This window comes from Barbus barbus (genome assembly GCF_936440315.1).
Source record: "Barbus barbus genome assembly, chromosome: 2".
NCBI lineage: Eukaryota > Metazoa > Chordata > Actinopteri > Cypriniformes > Cyprinidae > Barbus > Barbus barbus.
The window spans coordinates 45,272,234-45,296,839 of record NC_136730.1 but is presented as its reverse complement, the minus strand read 5'-3'; the positions used below and the strand labels follow the sequence as shown (position 1 = coordinate 45,296,839).

General features: G+C 36.1%; 1 protein-coding gene across 4 annotated transcripts; it reads left to right on the top strand.

The window, feature by feature from the left end:
- The first annotated feature begins 2,858 nt into the window (after positions 1–2,858).
- Positions 2,859–24,458, top strand: LOC306879327 (uncharacterized protein). 4 transcript variants are annotated; one of them, XM_079432168.1, is made up of 15 exons: positions 2,859–2,992; positions 7,725–7,824; positions 8,190–8,344; positions 8,473–8,578; positions 11,387–11,451; positions 11,555–11,766; positions 11,882–12,135; positions 12,220–12,339; positions 12,448–12,574; positions 12,661–12,687; positions 12,825–12,845; positions 15,608–15,760; positions 17,370–17,429; positions 22,576–22,839; positions 22,996–24,451. In XM_079432168.1, exons 1-15 carry the CDS (start codon positions 2,952–2,954, stop codon positions 23,004–23,006), a joined length of 1,716 nt encoding a protein of 571 aa, XP_079288294.1. In that variant the 5' UTR covers positions 2,859–2,951; the 3' UTR covers positions 23,007–24,451. The 4 variants fall into 4 exon arrangements, with proteins under 4 accessions (XP_079288294.1, XP_079288292.1, XP_079288293.1 ...); XM_079432166.1 differs by having other exon boundaries at positions 2,867–2,992; positions 15,608–15,769; XM_079432167.1 differs by having other exon boundaries at positions 2,871–2,992; positions 15,608–15,769; positions 17,370–17,423; positions 22,996–24,458.
- Positions 24,459–24,606: the final 148 nt, after the last annotated feature.

Here is a 24,606-nt window from a genome sequence, read left to right as displayed (position 1 = left end):
GATGTGCCCACTTTAAACATTTCACTCCACAACATATACACTTTTCTGAACACCTTAGTTATTTCAAAACATAACATTTGAAAGTATTTTCCAACATTTGTATAATTAATATTTAAACTGAAGTCCTGTTCCATTTTTAACGATATTATAAAAATACAAATTTTGCATAAAAATAGCAATTTTGCGATTAACCTGAATAGAAACTGTAAAAGCACAAACACAACCTATATTCACAACATCACAAATGCCACGATTGCATTCACATAAAGGAGTCCTACATTATTAGACAAACGTAAGTCCATTATAATTAGCCTGCAAATAAACAGACTGTATATGAATGTTTTTATTTACTTGTTTCATTTGTCTTTTGCTCTGTTTAATCATTCTGAATGGATCTGTTTATTTGGGTACGGTGACTGGTTTAGTGGTCTGTTGGCATCTCCGTGTGGTCCTGGTTGGTATTGCAGCTTGATTTGTAGTTATAGAAAATGCTCTAAACAAATGTAACTTCTTTCCCTTACAGTTTTTGCTGTTGCACTGTATACATAAATTGTGAACAAAAAACATATATAAATACTTCACTGTTCATTTTTTGTTACTTTCACTGTTCATTTATTTATTTATTTTTTCATTGCTCTATGGTACATCATCTTTAATTTAATAGCATTAGAGCTGCTCCATTGCAGGAGCTCAGTACTGTAATCACACGTTTTACTGTAATAATGCAGGGAACCACTCCTTATAAATCTCCTAACAGTAAATACAAGTCGCGTTTTTCTTTTCATCTGAAACATGCTGCAATTCATATTCAAAAGCCAGTCATATAATGGAGAAACACTCATGAAGCAAGCAAAACACGCAGCGCGCGCAGGTGTTTGCACGAATGAGAGGGACTATATACATCCTAGCGCATTTCACACAGGCTGATACTTTCGCTTTCGCTTGTGTATGCTTAAGGTTGAAAATAAATGGTGTTTATAGTGAATGCCCCTATACATTTTCTTACATTTACGATTCAGTTTTAATCCAAATGATGCATGTGAGCGAACATCAATAAAGTTCACACAATAGAAGTGCGTGCTCTCTCTCTCTCTCTCTCTCTCTCTCTCTCTCTCTCTCTCTCCCTACCGTTAAGTAACTTGTGCATTGTTTTGCTTACTTGATTTTGCCATATCCGACCGAACTACAAACTTTCCAGTGACGTCTGTGAGAAAGGGAGACAAGCTCGCGCATCTGCACCAGTGCACGCTCAATCCACTCTTTTCAGCTCGCGCACATCGCGCTATAAAGGCATTGATACTGAATATTTAACATTATTCATTGCATGCATCTGCTTCATAAACATCCTTAAATATCTAATACACTGCAAATGCTTTATTTTTTTTCTTATTTTTTTTGTCTTGTTTCCAACCAAAATATCTAAAAATTATTTAATCACAAAATATTTTCTAGACAAGTAAAAATAATTGTCTTGTTTTCAGAAAAAAACAAGCAAAATAATCTGACAATTTGGTAAGAAAAATAATCTTATGTCAAACAGAAAACAAGATTATTTTTCTTACCCCATTTGCAGATTATTTTGCTTGTTTCAAGCAAAAACTCACTTAATTTTGACAATTTTTTTTTTTTTTCTGAAAACGGCAATTATTTTTACTTGTCTAGAAAATCCTTTGTGATTTAATTTTTTTTTAGATATTTTGGCTGGAATCAATACAAAAAATCGAAGAAAAGCATTTTTGCAGTGTAACTCCATTCTGCTGCCTGTTGTTCTGTTGTGTGTTTCTTTGTCTGATTATGGCACTGATCACATGCTGTGTGGTAAGCTGCAGTGTTATTAGATTTTTTTTTTTTTTTTTTTTTGCCAAATCTCAAAATTGTCCAGTGGTGTGACTGTCTCAACTATGGCTCAATAAATTACAACTTTTATAAATGAAAAAGAAAAACATAAAAATATTAATAAATACCTCCGGCATAATTGTACAAGTGTCTATTTTAGTAAATGGCAATCTTTTTTTTTTTTTATCCATATATTTCTGAAAGTGTAGGAACTTGATACATTTTATACAATTTTGTACTTGACTGTAAAATGTTGATACACTATATTTGTAATGGTGCACACACCAGGAGGATACAGCAACACGGAGACGAGGATATACACTCAAATAACAGTCTTTAATGACTCCAAACAAAGCAGGGCAAGACAAGGCAAGGCTGACACAGACAGGACCACCAGGGAGTAACGAGTAGACCAGACCGCATGAAACTGAACAGACAGGACTATAAATACATAGGATAATTATACCTAATGAGACACACAGCTGGACAAGAATGCACTAATAATCACGCTAAACGAGGACAGAAAACAAACCATATATGGAAACATGAGGGCGGGAAACAAGACACACGACACAAGGCTGACAATACTCTGAGTGGAAAACACAGTAGTAAAATGATTTGAAATGTTTTAATAAAATATTTATGAAAATATGCTTGTATTTCCTTTTGATTTGTAATGTTATTCTGAAGTATAGTACTATTATAATTTTACTAACTACATGTATACATGTATGTACTATTTCAACAGATTGCTAACAGTGTAGAAATTAAATTTAGCATTTATATACATTAAATAAAACAAGCCTTATATAATTTTATATTAATAGTTTTTATTAATGGAAATTAGTTTGTTCCTGCTTATTCTATTCATCAGTGTTTGAACCATTAAAGAAGAAATCACATTTTCTGTATTTCATTTCTGGGTTAAAAGTTTAAAAATGAATGGAGGCAAAAGTACATGGACTGGTAATTGCTCTTTCGTGCATCGTGGGCGTTATGTGAGGTGTGTACCTCTCCTGGAAGATGCATCAGGTAGTTGATCGACAGACACCAGAGAGGAATCATAACTGTGCCATCTTAGCAGACGAGTGTTAAGAAACTCTGCAGCTGTCATCATGTCCAGGGAAAAAAACACAGAGACCAACAGTGAAAAAAGGTCAGTGGGAACCAGATACTTTCTCTGAAAGTTTTGTTGCACTGTGGTCTTTTAATTGTGTCAGTTTTATGCCTGGTTTCAGCTGTAGGCTACTTAGGGAACATGTGTGTAGTCAAGGAGTGTAGGTCTATGTGTTGAATGATTACACTGACTGTAAATAGGTTCTGGTCTATATATAGACCCACATCACTTTGTGATGAGTAACTAGATAATCTTCAAACATCTTTTAGATCTGAGTCACTCCATGTGAGGAGTGCAGGTAAGACAGTCTAAGGTGACCCTGACAGGACTGAGTAAACTATTTTGTCAAATAGCAAAGTAGGTAGTTACTAGTTTTTCTGTTCTGAACAGAATAGAGACATAACTTTGAAATGCATATTAAATGAATACAGTAATTTAAATGTATTATTTCCTGTAATCGATTGATATTTTTATTATTATTGTTATTATTATCATTATGTAGTAATCAACATTTTATTGTTCTTATTGTATATAGTACTCAAGTTTACCTGTATCAGAACAGGCTACAGTCAAAATGCATAAGGAATATTTAAAGATAACTGAATGTTTATGGGGAGAAGTTTAATGGCGTGACAAGTTTAAACTTGTGATGGTATGAGAGATAAGACTCAAGACATGTTCTTTGTTTCAGCAAGATTTCACTAATGTTCTGTCGAGAGGATTTTACTCTAGGAATATAGTTTCAGTTTAGGTCAAAATTATTATATTGGTTAAAAAAAATCTAAACATAGTTTTCAGTTTAAGTCATCTTTTGGTGGTGTTTTAATGAGCTATGCATTCAGTGTCAAATGTACCAAGTTTTATGGCTTGTCTGTCTTCTTTTGACAGAAAGACATCACATAACTGTTTGCAGTAAGCTAAAAAGGACAAAACCTTAGATTATTTATTTGCACTGTACTTAAGATGTCCACTTTTTTTGGTTGTTTATGTTTTTGCATGTTTATGTTTTCGCCCGCTCCCGCGAACAATGTCAACAAAGCCTTTCCCGGCAACAAAGTCAAACGGTCTGATATCTTTACAGCAAAGTGCAACACATTTTTCTGTAGTTTTTAACGTGAGCAGGAAGTGCTGTATTGGGGAATGAGAGCTTGCTTTGAACAGAGAGAACTGTGCAGGTATGTCGCCTCAGGGCAGAGGTGCCAGATTTATGTCTGTTATAAACGAACACTTTTGCACATGTATCCCAACTAACGAAATTTAATTCTTTCCCATTTTTTTCCGTGACAATTGAAAATTGTTTCCAGATGTCTGACTTGCCTTGCTTTTGTCATGTAAACAGCCGCTTGAAATTTCTTCTCAACTTCATGTGTTGACTCCATTTTTATTGCACGCCAAATCCCACCGATTCCCGCAAAATTTTCTGACCACCCACTCCCGCCCGCAGCAAAGCTAAAACCGCCCGCTCCCGCGAGATTTGTGTCGCAGCCCTCTACCTTGAATGATAAGATACTGAATAAATAAAGGCCATTTTACACTGACCGCGATGTGAAGAAGCGAAGCAAATTGCTAACAAATGGTGCTTTCCCCGAAAGCTGAGTGCAAACTACTTCACACCTGCACGCTAGGTGGCGCCGACCAAAAATGCATTTTTCATATGCATATGCGTATATGGATTTAACATTGTCCGTTGCACAATATACAACATTAAAATTAAAATAAACAAAGTTTGGTTCATATTTCATGTGTAGAAAACTGTTTCACTTAATTTATTTTTAAATACGGAAGATCTAGAGAGTGAACGCGCTCTGACTTATAACAAGAGTGGAAGAAAACGCACTCGGTTACTAACATAACCTCGGTTCCCTGAGATATGAGAATGAGTACTGCGTCTTGCTCAAGGCGCTAAGGGGAAAACTCCTTTTTCTCCAATGACTGAAGCCTTTTCACTAATGCAGTGTAACTGCACGTCCATTGATTCATGCAGTGAATTAAAAACTAACCAATGGCTTGGCAGCGGAGCTGCACGAGCCCATCGCGACGATGCCTGCCAGAATGGATGGGGCCGTCTAGCTATATAAGCGGGCATTTCGCCATGGGATCCTTAGGTTACTTTGACTGAAGCGACAACTAAGTTGTACAGCTACATAGCACGACAAAGTAAGCAGTACTCGTTCCCCTATCTCAGGAAACTGAGGTTACGTTAGTAACCGAGTACGTTCCCTATCGATACTTCACTCGTACTGTGCCTTGCTCAAGACGCTAAAAGGAACTAGTACAATCCCGCCATGCTATGCTAGAGGAACGACTAATACTTGAACTTGTCTTAAGCACCAAAAAGGGGCCCATAGGGACCAAGTATTGTGCAGGGAAGCCCTGCAGGAGGCAATAGGGCCAAACTCACAGAGGTCGCCCCAGCCTTGGAAATCGTCTCAGGAGAATTTTGTACAGCCTCGGAACTCAGTGAGGGGCAAGAGCATACAAGAAGGCGGCAAACACCAAATTACTGGTTTTGTCATATGACAAAAGTGAGCCCATTTATGCAGAAAGGACCCGGGCGTGTTTACCCCAAAGAAGAGTATGCTAGCTCAATAGCGTCAATTATCTATTTGCAAAGTCTCTGCAGTGAACTTCAGTTGTTAGTGAAAATTCAAATAAAATGTTGGAAAGACAAAATATTGCACAATGTTACAAACACTGATGTTGTAATACTTGTAGCATTAATATAAAAAATGTATGTTATATTTTACATAAAATAACAATTTTGAAATGTGGTGATGGTTAATTTTATTTTTATTTTTTTTATCTCAGTGTTCCTATCAATGTTGTATAAGGTTTGTTTTATGCATAATAGTAACCCTAGAATTTGATCAAACAGTTTAAAATAGCAGGGCTAAGATATATAACAAATTTTATGACTGCAGATGTTAATCAGTACACACATTATCCCACCTGTCACCGAACATAAAACACATTTTTTCACACACTTTTGCAAAATAAATAAATAAATGTTGATTATTTCAAAGGGTTACTTATGACACATCATTTGGATATTTTCATGTCTGGGAAAAATGTTGGATTAAATGGGATAAGTTATTCTGTATAAAGAACATATGAGAATAAATCTGTTCTCAAATACCAATGATAACAAGAACTCAACGTCCACTCTTTTCTCTTATCCGGGATACACTTCTACGCCAGTCATGTGATCTAAGCTCAAATCTCATTGGACGGCCTGTGTTTTTGGTTTACAAAACTGAAAAGATTCGTCGAACTGGTCCGAAAAAACCAAACAAAAAAACATTTGTATTTTCGGTGCACGAATGTTCGTGGTGTATCTGGAAACATCCATAGAAATCTATTGTTTTATTCCAGCACATCATCACGTCCAATATTTGTTTTGCTTTTCCGCGCTCAGTGTGGAAAGGCCTTAATGTAGACAAAGTGGAGAAGAACATCATGGAGACACAACAGATTCTCATTCCACATCGTCTGGCACAGACAGGAAAATAAAATGCAGAACTGCCGTTTACCGTTAGCAGCCTTGCATAATAGTGCATTCAGCAAATTCTAGAGAAATGCTGTTTGATAGTACAGAGACATGTCTAAACATGTCTAAACAAATTACACACCTCGAGGACATATTCCATCTGATCTAAATTAATCTGTCATTTCTCCAACTTCACAGGAGGGCCAAAACAAATACCATAGTTTGATCTGATTTTGTGTACTGATTTCAATCATTTATGATAAGAAATTATACACACATGGATGGGAGTATACTTATTGAACACTATTCTAACATTTACCATGTGTTTTGTGTGTCTGTTTATTTGTATTTTAAGTCACATGCACCTTTTTGGCATCAATGTATTTTTCAACTTTGTGTATAAAAACAGGTGCATCTGATGACAATATGAACAAAGCATTACATTAATGAGTTTAAACTAAATAACAATCTATTGTGATAAAATGAAATATCACATACAAAAGTCCTCTAATCGAATTATATATATGTGTGTGTGTGTGTTTTAAAGTATAGACTATAAAGAGACAATAGATAAAGCAAATAAAATGATAACAGATTTGAAATTAGTTTAGTTTGTAATATAGCAAATACCATTAACTGAATGATACTGAAGTAATGAATTTCATAACTACTTATTATTAACAATAGTGATAATGATTCAGTCTTTGTATTCTGTCTCTTGTGGCTAAGCAGTAAGTGAGTGCCTATATGATGCATTAGACTGTAAGTTATTGGTTATTAGCGAGTTACACCACACTGATATTGAATTTTGATGGGTTTCATATGCATATAAATTTAGCTCAGATGACGTACTGTATGACATGTTTTTATCATTTTTGCATATAGTGGCACAGTAGTAAAACCTGTTAGATCTGTTTGAGGTGGGTAATTGGTTTCCGGGGGAGTTTAGACATGTCTCTGCACTGTCACGCATGTTAAATAACATTTCTGCATTTTTTTTTCTTCCTAGTGTGGTTCAGCTATGAGAATATTTGTTGTTGGTACCATGGTTCTCCTATAAAAGATCTGAAGTGCAAGCCCTGTATATATTTTCAGAGATCTCAGCATGTCAAATGATTGAAGTGAGGTGTTTTGTCCAAGATGCAGAGATTCAACATAAACCTAATATAATTTGTAGCAGAAAAATGCAGACCGAAACTTGTATATTTGCAACAATGAAACTATATCAAACTCCTCCCACAATAAAGCAAAGAAAATAACGTATTATTTGTTATTTTACCTCAGACCACCTGTCAGTTATTTAGTGGCCTTGAATGATAAGCTGCAGATGAATGCAGGCAAACTGGAGAGGAACGTCATTGAGACAGAACAGAATCTCAGCAGGGTAAGTACAGAACAACTGCTCAGATTACAAATCAAAGCCAGAGAGTTTATGTTCAATGCCCTTTCAAATATGTCAGTTTACGGTTATTTGCGGTACAATTGCAGAAAGTGTATGACAATCTTATTTTAGTATTATTTATTTACTATTATTGCATTTTGGATTAGCCTTTATTTTTACACTTTCAGTTTTCATTTTAAATTATCATTTTGTTAGGAGCTTTTGTCATACTTCAGATTTACTTTTATTTTATAAATAAGATATAATGAAGGTGTTCTAAAGAATACTTGTTTAGAATGACGAAGGGGTGAATTATTAATTTAACAATTGTTGCATAGCTTAATTGCATTGCTCTTCGATGTTTCTAGGATATCAAGAAGATTGATGAAGGGACACAGCCCCTGTACCAGGAGCGCATCAAGAAGACAATCCGGATCTCACTGGAGCTGCTGGATTCTCTGTATCAAGATTCAGCCGAAGCCACTCGTTTGCAGCACCCTCACGCTGAGATGATTGAGAAGGAGTGAGTACAAACCTCATAACTCTGTCTATATAGCCTAAACATCCAACTGCTGTATGCCATGCAAGCAGAATTATAAGCTGTGAATATGGTTTTGTGGATTTTCTCGTGTTTTCTCCTCAATGGAAAAGTTTGAAACAGCTGCGAGACCGTACGATGAAGCTCTGTGAGGAACATGACTGCATTTACAACTGCTCTGCCGCCGTCAACTGGGGAAAGAGGATGGATGAGAAACTGGTGTGTATCTAAACGTACCTCTCTTTCTTTCTTTCCTTTGAATATACAGTTTCAAATGGAAATGATTCATGTAGTGATGGTGAAGTGAAGCGTTCTGAACCGGGCGAAGATTTCCATACAACCGAATGGGAAAAAAGGTCATTGCTCGAAGCTTTTAAAGGTGTCCTGAAATGCTTTGAAACAGGCAGCGTTATTTTATGTGTTGACATCATTTGAACTGAAACAGGAAGACAGGGCGGGACATATCAAGCAGCCCCGCCCCTTTTTAAAATAGCCAATAGCGTTTGTTTTTAATACAGCTTGGGCTAAAGCCGTTCAGGGTAGTGATGGGCGATACCACTTATTTTATTTTCGATCCGATACCGATATTTTTAAGCCCAGTATCGTCGATATCGATATCGATACCTTGACTAAACTGATCTTTTAAATTAGTACAAAAATATAATCAGTAATTATACTCACTTAAAATTAGATGTTTTTTTTTTACATTTCATAGGCTTTTTTTGTTTTTGTTTTTTGTTTACACTGAAATAAAATACATTTCAGGGCCATTGTGTTTCGTAAAGCCGCATTTGACAGGGTATGACAGCCACAATCGTATCCATATTGCTGTAAAATATAGCATTCTTTGTAGAATTCAAATAGGTCCGATACGTTTTGTGGTCTGCGCTGACTCATGCATGTGATCCGCTCCGTGCTATCGTGTCTCTGGACCGGAGCAGAGTGTGTGTGTGAAACCAGACTTCTTTTCCTCGATGGAAAGCATATTTACACTGTCTGAATCGTTCCCTGTCCCCTATATAGTGCACTACGTCTCACATCTCACACACTTCAGTGCCCTTTTGAATGGAACATATACTTCTGCTTCGAACCGGAATCATGGAGGATGACACAAACATGTACATTCATCCTGGTCGCATATTATTGTAGCCCAGTTTGTGCTGAATACAGTATAATCAGGCTTTAGTCTTTAATGCATGTGTAAGATACTGAAAAAACCACAAATGTCAGGGCATGTCAAAACTTCTCCAGTGCCCCAAAGCCACACACACACACACAGAGAGATGCAATTAGGCCCCGGATATGTCTGGACTTGCTATAGACATAGTGATGTTAATACTGTATCAACACCTAAACCTATACCCATCACAGTAAACTTATATATGTAATTTTCATTCTTTTTTCAAAAACATAATTTGGTATAATTTATGATTTAAAAAGCTGTATCCTGGTGACAAATTGAGCTTAATACATTTGATGTACTCTATAACTATACAACAAGGGATACATAAAACACACACACACACACAATTTGGTGTATAAAGGAACTTATCTCTATTTTAAAGAAGATGCTAATATATAACACTCAATATAAAATAAGCATGACACTTAAACACAGAGAAACAAGTGCTATAGTCTTAGGTAACAGAAAATATGAAAAACCTCCTTACATTTTCCAGAGTGCTTAGAGAAAGATCTTTACGCAATGATGTCCAAACATGGATGAGCAATTTACAAAAATAATAATAAAAAACCATGCTGGAATGCACAAAACCTGCCCTGAAAGAGGTGTACGCCACTTCCTACGCAAAAGGTGGGATTTATAAAGCAAACTTGATGGGAAAATGTGCGCACCTCCACGCAGACTCTGACCCATGTGTACATACTCTTTTTCCAGGAGTCAGAAAATTAATGACGTAAACAACGATTTTAAACTCTGTTTTCATGTCGATATACACATTTACATTAAATATTCCACTCTCATAATGTAAATAATCACTGAAATTACATAAAGTCATTATGCAGAGGTTTAGGCTATATGAATTTAGACATATTTGTAGTGGGTGCACTTCTCCTGTGGCATGCTATGTTTTACTGACAGCGAGGAGTGCTATAGGTGCACAATAATTCATCCTTAAACTGCAGATCTCATGTTATAAGAACATATTTTTAGCGATGCCAACCCATCTGATAACACTAGTTTATTGCTCAGAGGAATGCGGGCAGAGCAACACTCACTTCATTTCCTCTTAGGAAAGACACATAATGCCCATAAAATGAACTCTTCTCTAATTAATTCATAGAAAACAAAAACTTTATTTGAATGAACACACGTATCTTCAGGTCATTGTGCATATTATGTATATGTTCTTGTGTATTGTACACTGAAAAAAAATGATACATTGAATTTACTAATTGTTTTTAAGGTAAGTGGTTGCAATCAATTTATTTTAGCTACATTTATATAATCAAATTTATTTGACTAACTTTCAGTAAAAAAAAAAAAATATTTAAATGTAGCTAAAATAAATTGATTGCAACCACTTACCTTAAAAAAAAATATTAAATTCAATAATTTTTTTTCAGTGTATACTGTTTTATGCATGCTTATGATAGAAGTAGTTAATATCACCTCACTTATACCATGTTGGGTCTCTATCAATTTGTCTTCGGATGATCTAATTGATAAAATAAATTATATTTTAAAGTATATTAAAATAGAATAATGTTATTTTCAATTGCAATACTATTTCACAAAATACTTTTTTTTCTGTATGTTTGATCAAATAGATACAGCTTTGATGAGCCGAAGAAACTTCTTTAAAAAAAATTAAAAATCTTACTGATCCCAAACTTTTGAGCAGCAGTATATATATGTATATAGATATATATATAAACACATTAAATTGTTTGTTTTTTGTTGTTGTTGTTTTTTTGTTAAATAAACAAAATCGCTGGTAAATGATATTTATTTATTTTTATTTTTAATTTCTTTATTGAATTAATGATTATTTTTCTTCCTCTCAGGGTGATTATGAATGGGAAGTTAAAATGCCTTCAGAGGTCACAACAGATGCAGATATCAAGTACAGGTACAGAGAGTGTATCTTTATGAAATATTACATACCTGTAACATTGCATATGTAATATCATCTTCTGAGAGCATCTTTATCAGTGATATATTTGTGTTTTCAGTGTCAGCTCCTCTGAAGGGAAGCATGAATGTTCAGAGACTGGCCTCCGCTGGCTGTCTGGCAGTGATGTTAGTTTGGATTACCAGCTTGTTGAATGGAAATCACTCAGTAAAGATATTTTGAAGAAATATAAGCCATGTGGACCTTTGATGGACATCACTGTGACCTCTGGCACACTGGAGGAAATTCAGCTACCTCACTTCGTCTGTGTAGGTAAGGCACATCTCACTCCTGATCCAGTCATGTCAACATGTTCTCTCCATTCGTGTAAACCATTTAAGCCAGACCAATGAGCTCTCGTTCTTGAAGAATGTGTTACTGTCCACAGATTCTGAATCTTCCTCCGAAGATGTAGTGAAAGTTCTTCATGTGAAGGATGGTACTGTTTCAGTGGAAAGCTGTGAATTAAGCAGATTCCATGCCAAGATTGTCAATCCCACCTTCTCACTCTTGGCGATTGTTGTAGAGGTGCAACAGTACCTCAACCTGAAATTTCACTGTGAAACTTTGATTTATCGCAACAGAGCATCTCCCCTCAACCTTCACGTGTACCTGATTTTAAAGGATAAAAAACTTAAGAAGGTAAAACCAAATGTTTGCATTTGCCGAAAGCAAGTCATGTAAGTACATGTTTAAATGATGCATAATTATGTATAACACTGTTAGGATGTGGAGGAGAAGGAGCAAAATAATATGGAGATATTAAAGCCAACTCCAGATGAAGCCCTTAAACTGAATGACAATTTCACCCTGCAGACAACTTCTAACGCCAAAATCAAACCTTCGGTACTTGCAAAAAGTTTTTTTATTTTTATTTTGTTTTAACTAGAAAATAACCCAGACTTACTGTACATGCTGTCTCTTTCTAAAATATTTCAATTCACTTCTTGCCAGAGTTTAAAATTGACACCCAACAAGACCAACTTCTTTGATTTACACATTAAAGACGAAAAGGAATGTCTTGAACTCTCTATAATGACAAAAGAGGGCCAACAAATATGGGATGTTAATATACAACCAGGTAAACAACCCACAAGAACTTGCAAAACTCTCTGCCGATCAGATCTTTATCTTTTATATTTTAATGTTTTGTCTGTGTTCTTTCAGATGAATTCAACATAGACACTTCAGTCTGTAAGTAGCAGTACAATTGCATGAATCATACAGATCTGCACATGCTATAAATTCAAGAAAGTGTTTTACTGTTATTCTGCAGTTAGAATAATATTTAATGCAGTTAAATAATTTTGGTATTGTTGGCTTCATTTCAGCTGACTGGAGGCAGAAAAAAAGTAAGTGTTGATGTCAATTTAATTCAGTGACTGGTAAATGTTCTGCAAAGTTTAATATATTATTTATTTATTTATTGTTTGTTTATTTGTGTATTTAGCCACTATATGTAATTGAAGTTTTACCTAATATAAAATATACAGTCTACCATATATATATTTTTTTTGTGAACAATAATTTTGATTGAGAAAAATACAGAAATAAATAATAATAAAAATAAAACTCCCCCTCCACCCACCCACCAGGCAGACCCACACAATAAAAAATGAAATTATACATCAAAAAGAAGAAACTAAATATTTAACAATGTCAAAAGTGGCACTCCAGTTCTTCAAAGTTTTTGTCTTTGCTCCATGAATATAAGCTGTAGATAGTTCCATAGAAACAATGTCCAGCAAAGATAAGCCCCATACACGTCTGGATGGGGAGGAACCCGGCGACTGACTAACATTTTCTTTGCAGCAGTGAGAGCAGCTCAAAGTAAGTTTCTCTGTTGCGTAGACAAAGCCAATTCAGATAAATTATTTAAGAAGAAAAGTCAAAACCACATCCTTTTCTAATAGGAATGATATGTCATGAGCAAGCTGAGTCCAGAAAAGAGAAAGTGCAGAGCATTCCCCAAAAAAATGTAAATATGTACCGAGTGCCCCCTGCAGACATAAACTGCAATTTGGGGAAGGTGACACATGCATATAGAAGCATTTTAAAGGGGACAGATAGAGTCTATGCAGTAACTTCCAATGGATCATCTGATGATTTGTTTTTTTTGAGGATGATGTGATTGTCTCCCAAATTTGGTCAGAAAATAACATTTGTAAGTCATCACTGATATCCTTAGACCAGATAGTTGTCATGGATAATGGTTTGTATGATTGTTTGAGGAGAAAAGAGTAAATAACTGAAGCAGAAATAACAGAATTATCGGTAGCACTTTATTTTACAGTACATGTACTTCCCAGGTACATACATGGTAAATATATTGTACCTACAGGCAAATGAGTGGTAACACGAGGTACTTACCTGAAGAGTATGTACACGGTAACAAATAAAAAGCTCAGCCGTACTTAACACTCATACATGCATGGTAATTAGTTTGTACATACAGACAAGTGTGGGTAAGAACGGTCACTTACAGGTAGTGCCCATACATGGTAACTAACTTTACTGTACCTACTAATGTATATACATGGTAAATATGTAGTACTTACAGACAAATGGGTACAAACAGGCAGGTCCTTACAGTATCTGTATATGGTAACTAATAAGACACATTACTGTACACTAATGATATATACATGGTAAATGTGTAGCACCTACGGAAAAATGTGCTATTATGTGCTAACAAACAAGACACATACTGTACTTGGTATACACGTGGTAAATATGTAGTACTTACAATCAAGTGTGTGTTAATGTTAAATTGCTCTCCACAATGCTTACAAAGTTTGAAGTATTGGTAATTCCTGTGTAATGTTGATGTAAAATGGTGCACTTTATTTTACCGTCCTATTTCCACATACTTACTATGTACATCTACCATCAATTACTCAATATGTACCTTGGTCCATGTTTATAGCCCCAACTTGAGTACCGCATAACTTGTTCTGTACATTAACTAATAGGTACATACACCAGTACTTACATAGTAAATATATGGAAATAGGACTGTAAAATAAAGTGCACCATTTTACATAAACATTACACAGGAATTACTTATAACACACACTTGATTGTAAGTACTACATATTTACCACGTGTATACCAAGTACAGTATGCGTCTTGTTTGTTAGCACATAATAGCACATTTTTCCATAGATGCCTCACATTTACCATGTATATATCTTTAGTAAGTACAGTAAAGTATCTAATTAGTAACCATGTATGGGCACTACCTGTAAGTGACCGTTCTTACCCACACTTGTCTGTATGTACAAACTAATTACCATGCATGTATGACTGTTAAGTACAGCCGAGTCTCTTATATATTTACTACGTATGTACCTGGGAAGTACATGTACTGTAAAATAAAGTGCTACCGAATTATCAGTGGGGAGAATTACTTTCCGCAGAGGATGTACAGGTAATTGTGCATCCCAGGGAACCCCGCGAAGTGCTGACCTAATACAAAGATAGATGAAAAAGGAGGTTCCTGGTAGATTAAAGAGAGCCTTAATATCTTGAAATGATTTCAGGCCTTTATCATCATAAATGTCACCAAAGGAATTTACTTTACATTTAACCCATTGTGGACAGTAAAATGGGTTTTTCCCCAATAAAAATAAATTATTATGGACTATTATCCATAATCATAATAATTATTATTATATAATTATTATTATCTTCCTGGTCACCGTTCTCCGAGTAGAAATAAAATGTGTTATGATAGGGCCAGAACGAAGTTTGCATTGTCTAAGTGAGACACCAGCAAAAACAAAATGCTCTATATTGTCTGGAGAAATAAGAGACTCTTCAATAGCCCACCACGAGGTTGACACATTTGGTTCTTAATGGATATAGGACATAAATTCTGACTGACGTACAGACATCAGCTATTCAGATTAAATGCTTTTCTAGAATTTGGGCAAAACTGCTGTATTTCTGAGTAATATATACCTACGTATACATTTCAAAATGCAGTTTATGAATGTGCGGCCTACACTTTCTTATGTAATTCCAAAAGCCTGGAAAATATTTTTGTTAAGTTATGAGTTGTTGTACTTTGTTATTTGTATGTTCTTTCTATTCCCTTTGTGTGTCTTTCCAGTGAATAAATCGGCGCTGATTTTGCAATGGTGTCGCCGCATGTTAGAGGTTATGGAACTCTCAGCTCGTGCTCGACTTGAATCACCTCTTCTGCCATCCGGAAGTGACCTGATGCGACTTCGGCCCAGTCGCGCTCTTCAGGGGCGCTCTTCTGGTCCAACAGGTGGGGGATACCAAAACTGAGTGTTGGGTTATAGTTAGCTTTAGTACCACTTTAACATGCAATGAAAACATCACAAAGAAAATAATATTTTCAGAAAATTATTATTAACATAATTTAAGGAAAAACTTTATTGTTTTAATAGTTTTTGACTCACATAATATTACAATTTCATAAATGACAGGGGCCTAGACTACGACCATTTTTTTTCTGCCGGTACAACTAAATGGTTTGAGCGGTTGCATTGGTGCAATCACCGTGTTGTCCAACTCATAAGAGCTGCCATTTTTGTTGCATATGAGAAACAGCAATGAAACCGTGCTACTCATTTGAGCTGCACAGTTTATCAGCTCGGAACAATACATGAGAGCAGCACAAGCAAACTGGTCTGAGCTCATAACAGGTTTACTCAGGAACCAATGTTTTCTATTGTTACTGCACAGTGCTGCAACATCCAGTGAGAAGCATTTTAATTCTGCTCAGAATTATCTGTTATAAACAGATCAAATAGAGCTGATAGTACGTAAACAAACAAAATAAAATAATAATAATAAATAAATAACTACTCATACACATAATGAAAACATGAGTTTTATGTCGAAAATCAACAAACAACAAATAAAATGAACAGCGCTATGCACTTTTTGTTTGCATAAACATTAAAATATTAATATTAAAAATGATGGCCGGTTTTTAATCAAATAAAAAATCTTGTTTAGGTTGGGTGACTTAGGCAGCGGCTCCTGACCCTAAATTTAGGTGGGGCAGATTATTTTGTAAACTTTATATTCTGATCTAATCTCTGAACATAACATTTTGGCAGAGATGTCCTTGCGTTATCCTGTGGGTGGCATGCTAAAATTGATTGACAAGCACGAAGTAATGTTACACACATAAAATGCGGTATAATAATTGCCTTAATATAATTTAGCACGATAAGACAAAAAGTTAACAGTTCGGGGGTGCGGTGTCTGAAACGCGGCTCTCTCTCTGTGCACGCTTTGGGTGTGTACAGAAACCAGTGCTCAAGTATTGAATGTAGTTCTGTTTTCGCAATTTTGTGTGGTTGAACGTTTAAAATCATTTAAATGCTTAAATTGGTAAAACTTAAAAACGCACGCAAATGATAAACGTTCGTAAATTATGACATCACACCCCGCCCCCCCTAGAAATTGTGCCACTGGCGCTAGTTTTTATTAAAGTTGTTTCATACTTATTTTGTGGTCAATGTAGGAGAGACCTGCCCTTTTGTTTTAATCTGTTCTCTCTGTTTTTGTTAAGAGTAGTTAGGTAAGGATCTTTGTATTTTTATTTTGTTGGGATAATTACATTGATTTATTTTCTAGACTGATTTTGTTTGTTGTTTTTGGGCCTTCTGTCTCTCTGAAGCCCAGTACCACTCAGTGAATGTTTCTCCTCATCTTTTAAATACATTTACGTTTACACCTTCAACTTATGGTGTTTTTTTTATTGTTGTTGTTGTTTGTTTGTTTAATTTTTTATTCATCTGACGGCTGGATGAGCATTATTATTTTTATTGTGTCTTACCCATAGCAGATGTAATAATTGTAATTATTTTATTTTACTGTTTTTCTTTACCTAGGTCATCAGTCTGCAGAGACTGCCACATCACAGAAACAAGAAAGATGCAAAAATGGTAAAGGTAAAAATAATTTATGAAAATAGATCAGGCTATTTCTATGGTGACACATTGCTGCCAAACATAATTTTTCCACTCAATAATGTCATTATAACAAGATGTTATGTTGTTAAAACAACACCTTTTCTTGTAATAACGATGTAACTGGGCGACTGAGACGAGAGACGTGTGGATCCATATGCAAAGCTTTATTTAAAAGACGTGGTCATAAAACTGGCAAGGGGTCTGACAATGGCAAACAGGTATATTGAGGGCAAGACAAAAGAGCAACCCAAAGACAGGCGTAGCTCAATCAACGGCGAATGTAGTCCAGAGGGCAAGGCAAACAGGTAATCCACAAACAGGCACTGATCCAGGCAAGGAGCAGAAGCTCCCAATGTAGTACAATCCAGGAGGCCAGTGTAGCGGAGGTGGAACAGGGGTAGGGATGGAGGGCCAGGTCCATGTGGAAGTGGAGGGAAAGGGGACTGAGGCAGAGCCAGCAGATTAGGATGCCAAGGCGGAGCAGGGAGCCAGGGCGTAGCCGAAGACCACGGCACAATAGACGGAGCAGAAGACCACCACGAAGGAGCAGAGAACCACCAGAGCAGACCAGTAGACCAGCATGGTGGAGCAGATAAAGTAGAAGACCACCACGGAGGAGCGGACGACCACCAGAGCAGGGCAGAAGGCCACCACGGCGGAGCAGACGGCGCAGAAGACCTCCACGGCAGAGCAAAAAACCTCAACAGCAGAGCAGGAGGGTCTGAAGATCCCCATGGCGGAGCAGATGGAGCATAAGACCACCACGGCCAGATAGTGATTGTCAAAAAAGCTGAAACACAGAACACAGAGAGAAAATGTATGGCCCCAAGGGTCAGAACGGGAAATACGGTGATCTTATCTACAGTCTTCTTGGGCATGACTAACAGATAGTAGACTAAATCTTTAGATAGTACTAAATCAGAATTGTCGAGGGGATTGGAACAGACAGGTTATTCAACATCAGGCCCCTTGAGGGAAATGGGAGTGGCAGATAATTCAGAAACAGATTCCTGCGTTGATCCAGGATAGACTGACAGTTCATAATCAGATTCATTGCCAGAAATTTGCAAGACAGAAAGTTCAAAATCAGATTCATTCGCAGCATTTACACAGACAGACAGTTAGAAATCAAACTCATTAGTTGTGACTAGATGGACAGACAGTTCACAATCAGCCTCCATGGCTGGTTCAGACCAGAACAAGAGTTCAGAGATGGCCTCCTCAGCCAGTTCAGAGCAGGACAAAAGTTCATAAGCAGCCTCCATGGCCGGTTGGAGACAAGGCAAGAGTTCACAAGGTGCCTCAGTAGCCATGACAGGGCAATCAAAGAGTTGATAAGTGGATACCACTAACATCTCTGGAGGTTCTGCAGCAGTACCATCAGCAGTTTCAACAAACGCAGAGAATTCCAAGACAGCGCTTGCGGTCATGACAGAAGCATCAGGAAACAGGGAAAATTCATTAACATTCTCCTTGATAAGGTAGATACAGATTTCAGTAACGGTCTCGGGTGACTGAGACAAGAGACGTGCGGATCCATATGCAAAGCTTTATTTAAAGACATCGTCATAAAACTTTTATACAGTATATATATATACAGTGGTGTGAAAATCTGTTGGCCCCCTTCCTGATTTTTTTCCTTTTGCATGTTTGTCACACTTTAATGTTTCAGATCATCAAACTAATTTAAATATTAATCAAAGATAACGCAAGTAAACACAACATGCTGTTTTTTTTATGAAGGGAAAACTAAATCCAAACCCACATGGCCCTGTGTGAAAAAAGTGTTTGCCCCCCTCCCCCCTGTTAAAACATAACTGTGGTTTATCACACCTGAGTTCAGTTTCTCTAGCCACACCCAGGCCTGATTACTGCCACACCTGTTCGCAATCAAGAAATCACTTGTTATCAACCTGTTAACCTTTGAGGCCCCCCATTTTGGGCCTCACAGGTGAAAATAACCTACATAAATTAAAATGGTAACAGTTCCTGACAAAGTGTGCTACACAAACAAATTAGGTATCTTTGGAAAGAAGACACTCTATGCTTTACTATCTATCATCCAGAGTTGATAATGCTCAAAAAGTTAAAAAGTTATAGACACTGACGTGCCTTGAAAAATATTTTTCCACACTGAATATTTTTTTTATTTCATATACAAATACATGAAATAAGTCCTGGAGCAATCCAGAAAAGTAATGGATTGAAAGCCACATGTCTCATGAGTTCATATTTCAAATTTGAAGAAGATACCATGAAAAATGAGATTCCTGCAATATTTTATCAATTATAAAATAATAGACAGGATTTATTTGAGCACTAAAAAATACAAAAATAATTGAGTAATAAAAAAGGAAAAAAAATAGAAAAAATGCTTTGTATATAGTATGTATACTGAAGTATTCTGATTGCCAGACATGAAGTGATATTGCCAGACATGGTCATACAGTCAGTAATCAGCTGATCAATGAATCACAATGATAGCCGTCATACATATTATAATCATGCAGATACTGTCACATTCCCCACACAATACACACACACACACACACACATATAAAAAATGTAGAAAAAAAAAACAACAGTTTTTTTTATGCAAAAAGCAGATCGCTAAGTTACGCCCCGCTCAGATGACAGCGTCATAGCCTGCGTCACGCTTTCAGGAGGGAGCGCCAAATTCCAATAATCTATATTCCGCTTTTCTGATACTTTTTTTTCCGTAGACGGTCTCATTCTGTTTGTAAAACTGTATGCTACAACAGCGTGTTGTTTTTTTACCACCAAGACGCTGTTTTTGAGCGTAATTTATTCCATAACAGACGCGAACAATAACTCTCCCGAAGAAATGAAACGTAAACAAAGGAATATTCATCCTTATTACAACGTTATTGTTTCGTTGGACTAAAAGTGCTCACTGGGATGTTGTTCTGTGGACCCTTACCTCTCTAACTAAACTGGGATTTCAGCAGTGGACGCGTTTGTGACTAGTTATTACAATGATAAATGTACGTACTGCTTTTTTATTCTGCATGTTTGGATGTGTACTGCTTACACAAATGTAGCAAATACATTCCTTATAAGCTTTCCATCGAAAAACAGCGATCTGTCGTCGATGCTTGAGGCTTAGACCTTCAGAATGATATATAGTTTGTCAAGATGAATTATATTCTTTCACGTTAAATTCATTCATAAACATTAAACTAGTGGGGAAAAAAAACGCTTCAGTGCGCCGTCGCTCTGGTAAACGTTAACAGGTTAAATAGGACCTGCTTGACAAAGTGAGTAGACCAAAAGATCCTCAAAAGCTACACATCATGTTGAGATCCAAAGACATTCAGGAACAAATGAGAAAGAAATTAATTGAGATCTATCAGTCTGGAAAAGGTTATAAAGCCATTGAGAGCCAACCACAGTGAGAGCCATTATCCACAAATGGAGAAAACATGGAACAGTGGTGAACCTTCCCAGGAGTGGCCGGCTGACCAAAATTACCCCAAGAGCGCAGCGACGACTCATCCAAGAGGTCACAAAAGACCCCACAACAACATTTAAAGAACTGCAGGCCTCACTTGCCTCAGTTAAGGTCAGTGTTCATGACTCCACCATAAGAAAGAGTCTGGGCAAAAATGGCCTGCATGGCAGAGATCCAAGACTAAAACCGCTGCTGAACAAAAAGAACAAAGGCTCGTCTCAGTTTAGCCAGAAAACATCTTGATGATCCCCAAGACTTTTGGGAAAATACTCTGTGGACTGACGAGACAAAAGTTGAACTTTTTGGAAGGTGTGTGTCCCAATACATCTGGCGTAAAAGTAACACAGCATTTCAGAAAAAGAACATCATGCCAGCAGTAAAATATGGTGGTGGTAGTGTGATGGTCTGGGGCTGTTTTGATGCTTCAGGACCTGGAAGACTTGCTGTGATAAATGAACCATGAATTCAGCTGTCTACCAAAAAATCCTGAAGGACAATGTCCGGCCATCTGTTGGTGACCTCAAGCTGAAGCCAACTTGGGTTCTGCAGCAGGACAATGATCCAAAATACACCAGCAAATCCACCTCTGAATGGCTGAAGAAAAACAAAATGAAAACTTCGGAGTGGCCTAGTCAAAGTCCTGACCTGAATCCTATTGAGATGCTGTGGCATGACCTTAAAAAGGCGGTTCATGCTCGAAAACTGTCCAATGTGGCTGAATTACAACAATTCTGCCAAAATTCCTCCACAGCGCTGTAACAGACTCATTGCAAGTTATGGCAAACACTTGATTGCAGTTGTTGCTGCTAAGGGTGGCCCAACCAGTTATTAGGTTTAGGGGGCAAGCACTTTTTCACACAGGGCCATGTGGGTTTGGATTTTGTTTTCCCTTCATAATAAAAAACTTCATTCAAAAACTGCGTGTTGTGTTTACTTGTGTTATCTTTGATTAATATTTAAATTTGTTTGATGATCTGAAATATTAAAGTGTGACAAACATGCTAAAAAATAAAAAATCAGGAAGGGGGCCAACACTTTTTCACACCACTGTATATATATATATATATATATATATATATATATATATATATATATATATTAGTGCTGTCAATCGATTAAAAATAAAATAACTAATTAATCGCAGATTTTTTTCTGAAATTAATTGCGATTAATCCCACCTAACATTAAAGTTTTTAAATATACTTTTATATTGCAATAATTTCACATTCAATCTTCAAATTTATGTACAAACAACATATGTTTAATATTTGTTTAATGGCATATTTTTCATGACTGGAGGCCAGTATTTCTGATACCAAGTACTACTGATTTCCCTATAAAAAAAATTCCCCCTAATATTTAACCATTGACTATAGCCATTAAACATTACATTATAATTAAGAGCTATCAATTGTAACATTTATTAGACTTTAAAAATGACTTCTAATTTAAATGAACTTTAAACAATCTTCACATAAACCTGTTATAATAAATGTTATATTTACTGAAACCAATATGCTGTGCACTAAAAATGTCTCAATGTAGATTTTGGTGAACTTAATAGGTACGTTTACCCTATATAGCAACTATCAGCAGCACACATACCTGTACATGTGCTAACATAACTAACAATAGGCTATCACTTTACTGTAGGTGTGAATGAGATCCTCCTAAAGTGTCTTGAAGATCTGACCTCAGATGACCTGAAACGATTTAAATGGTATTTGACTGAAGGTGTGGATAACTTCAAAATCATCCCCAAAAGAAAACTGGAGACAGCAGACGAATGCGATATTGTGACACGTATGATTGCTCAATATGAAGTGGATGGTGCTGCTGAACTCACTGTGACGATTTTGAAAAAAATGAATAAGAACAATGATGCTAAACAACTGCAAGATATGCTTGATATGCCAGGTAAAGATTAATTCTCAATACACAGACTTTGTGACACCTTTCAACAGTACAGACAACTTTGTATTCAGTTATGCTTTTAAAGTGTTTATAACATGGCTTTGTTGTCTGTGTTCATTTTTCCACCTCAACACTTTGTGTGTGTGTTTTTTTTTTCAGGCACAGACTAAACAGCAACCATGATGAGTGGATATTAACTGCATATAAATATAATTTGAATACTGTATGCATCCGTTAAAAGGTCAGCTTAAGCTCAGCAATTGTCAGCAGAAGTCCATAAACTAAGTGACTTTAGAGGAACACTGCACACTATCTCCTCATAAATCTTTACTTGTATTCATTTATCTATCATGCATTAATGAAATAATGTCTGTCTCTTATATGTAAACCATTTAAATAATAATAATAACTAATCAGTCTGCAGACATTAAGACATTTTTCACTTGATTTCATGTGATTTGTATGGCTATAGTAATAACATATCAATTAGGAAAACTTTGTATCACTTGATGAATTAAACACTTAAAGGGTTAGCTGTGTTTTAATCAACCTTGAGACATCCTAGGTGTATATGATTTTCTTCTTTCAGATGAATCCAATCAGAGTTATATTACAAATTGTCTTGGCTCTTCCAAGCATTATCATTGCAGTGGGTGGGTGTTTTTTTTTTTTTTCTTCAACAACCCACGAGACGTCAAATACAACGAGCGCATCCTGTAGCGAATCCATGCATTTTTGTAAGAAAAATATCCATATTTGAAACAGAATAAACACATTTTTCTTACAAAAACACATGGTTTCGCTACAGGATTGGCTGTCGTCATTCCCCCAGATGCCATTTGGCCATGTTTGTGATGGCCTTTAATTGTAAATAATTTAATCAAAAAGATAATCTTTCAAGTCAGTGGTTCTCAAAGTGTGGTACAAGGCTGCCTCTAGTGGTACGCAGAGGAATCACTAAATTAAATATAAATTAATGTTAAAACACATAGGCACGGTTTCACAGACAGGGCTTAGACTAAGCCAGGATTAGGCCATAGTTCAATTAGGACATTTAAATAACTTTTATAAACATGCTTAGAAAAAAACATTACTGGGGTGCATTTTGAGACAAAACAAAGGCTCTGATATATTTTAAGATCAGTCAGTGCAAGTTTATTTCAGTTGAAACAGCTTAGACTTACATTTTAGTCTAGGACTAGGCTTAAGCCTTGTCTGTGAAACCGGGGGATAACATTTTAAGTTAATCTTTAGTTGAGTAAAGTTTTTGTTGTTTTTACATTTAAGTACAGTGAAGTTTTTATTGAACTTTTAGGTACAACACGTTTTAACCTGTATTTTCCTTATTTACGTTACCTGTATAAACATTTAACCATATTTACCTGTAAAGACAGTGCAGTGTTAATGTTCAAACTGTGTATTTACAATGCTGGAGTGGCTGACAACAATAAATGTTCTTATTATGAATAAAACTGCCTCATTTGTGAACTGTGCAGAGCTGTATCTGAATAGTTAGGCCTATGCTACTGTATTTTAATGTTGGTCATTATGGTGGTACTTGGAGAGCCAAATATTTTCTGAGGTGGTACTTGGAATAAAAACTTTGAGAATCCTGCTCTAAGTAATACATTTTTTTTTTTTTTTTTGTATGATTGCTATGATCATTTTTTCAATATTCTTAACAATTTTCCTAAACCCTTAACACAGTTAGCACAGCATCTGTTTGTGTAGGCTATACAATTTACAGCCACAGCCATATCACCCTGTAGC

Excerpts from the sequence above, each read along its gene's own strand:
- LOC306879327 (XM_079432166.1), top strand. The coding sequence starts at position 2,952 with ATGTCCAGGGAAAAAAACACAGAGACCAACAGTGAAAAAAG. Across the intron at positions 11,767-11,881 it reads ACCTCACTTCGTCTGTGTAG|ATTCTGAATCTTCCTCCGAA; the intron begins GTAAGGCACATC and ends TACTGTCCACAG. Across the intron at positions 12,846-15,607 it reads TGACTGGAGGCAGAAAAAAA|TGAATAAATCGGCGCTGATT; the intron begins GTAAGTGTTGAT and ends GTGTCTTTCCAG.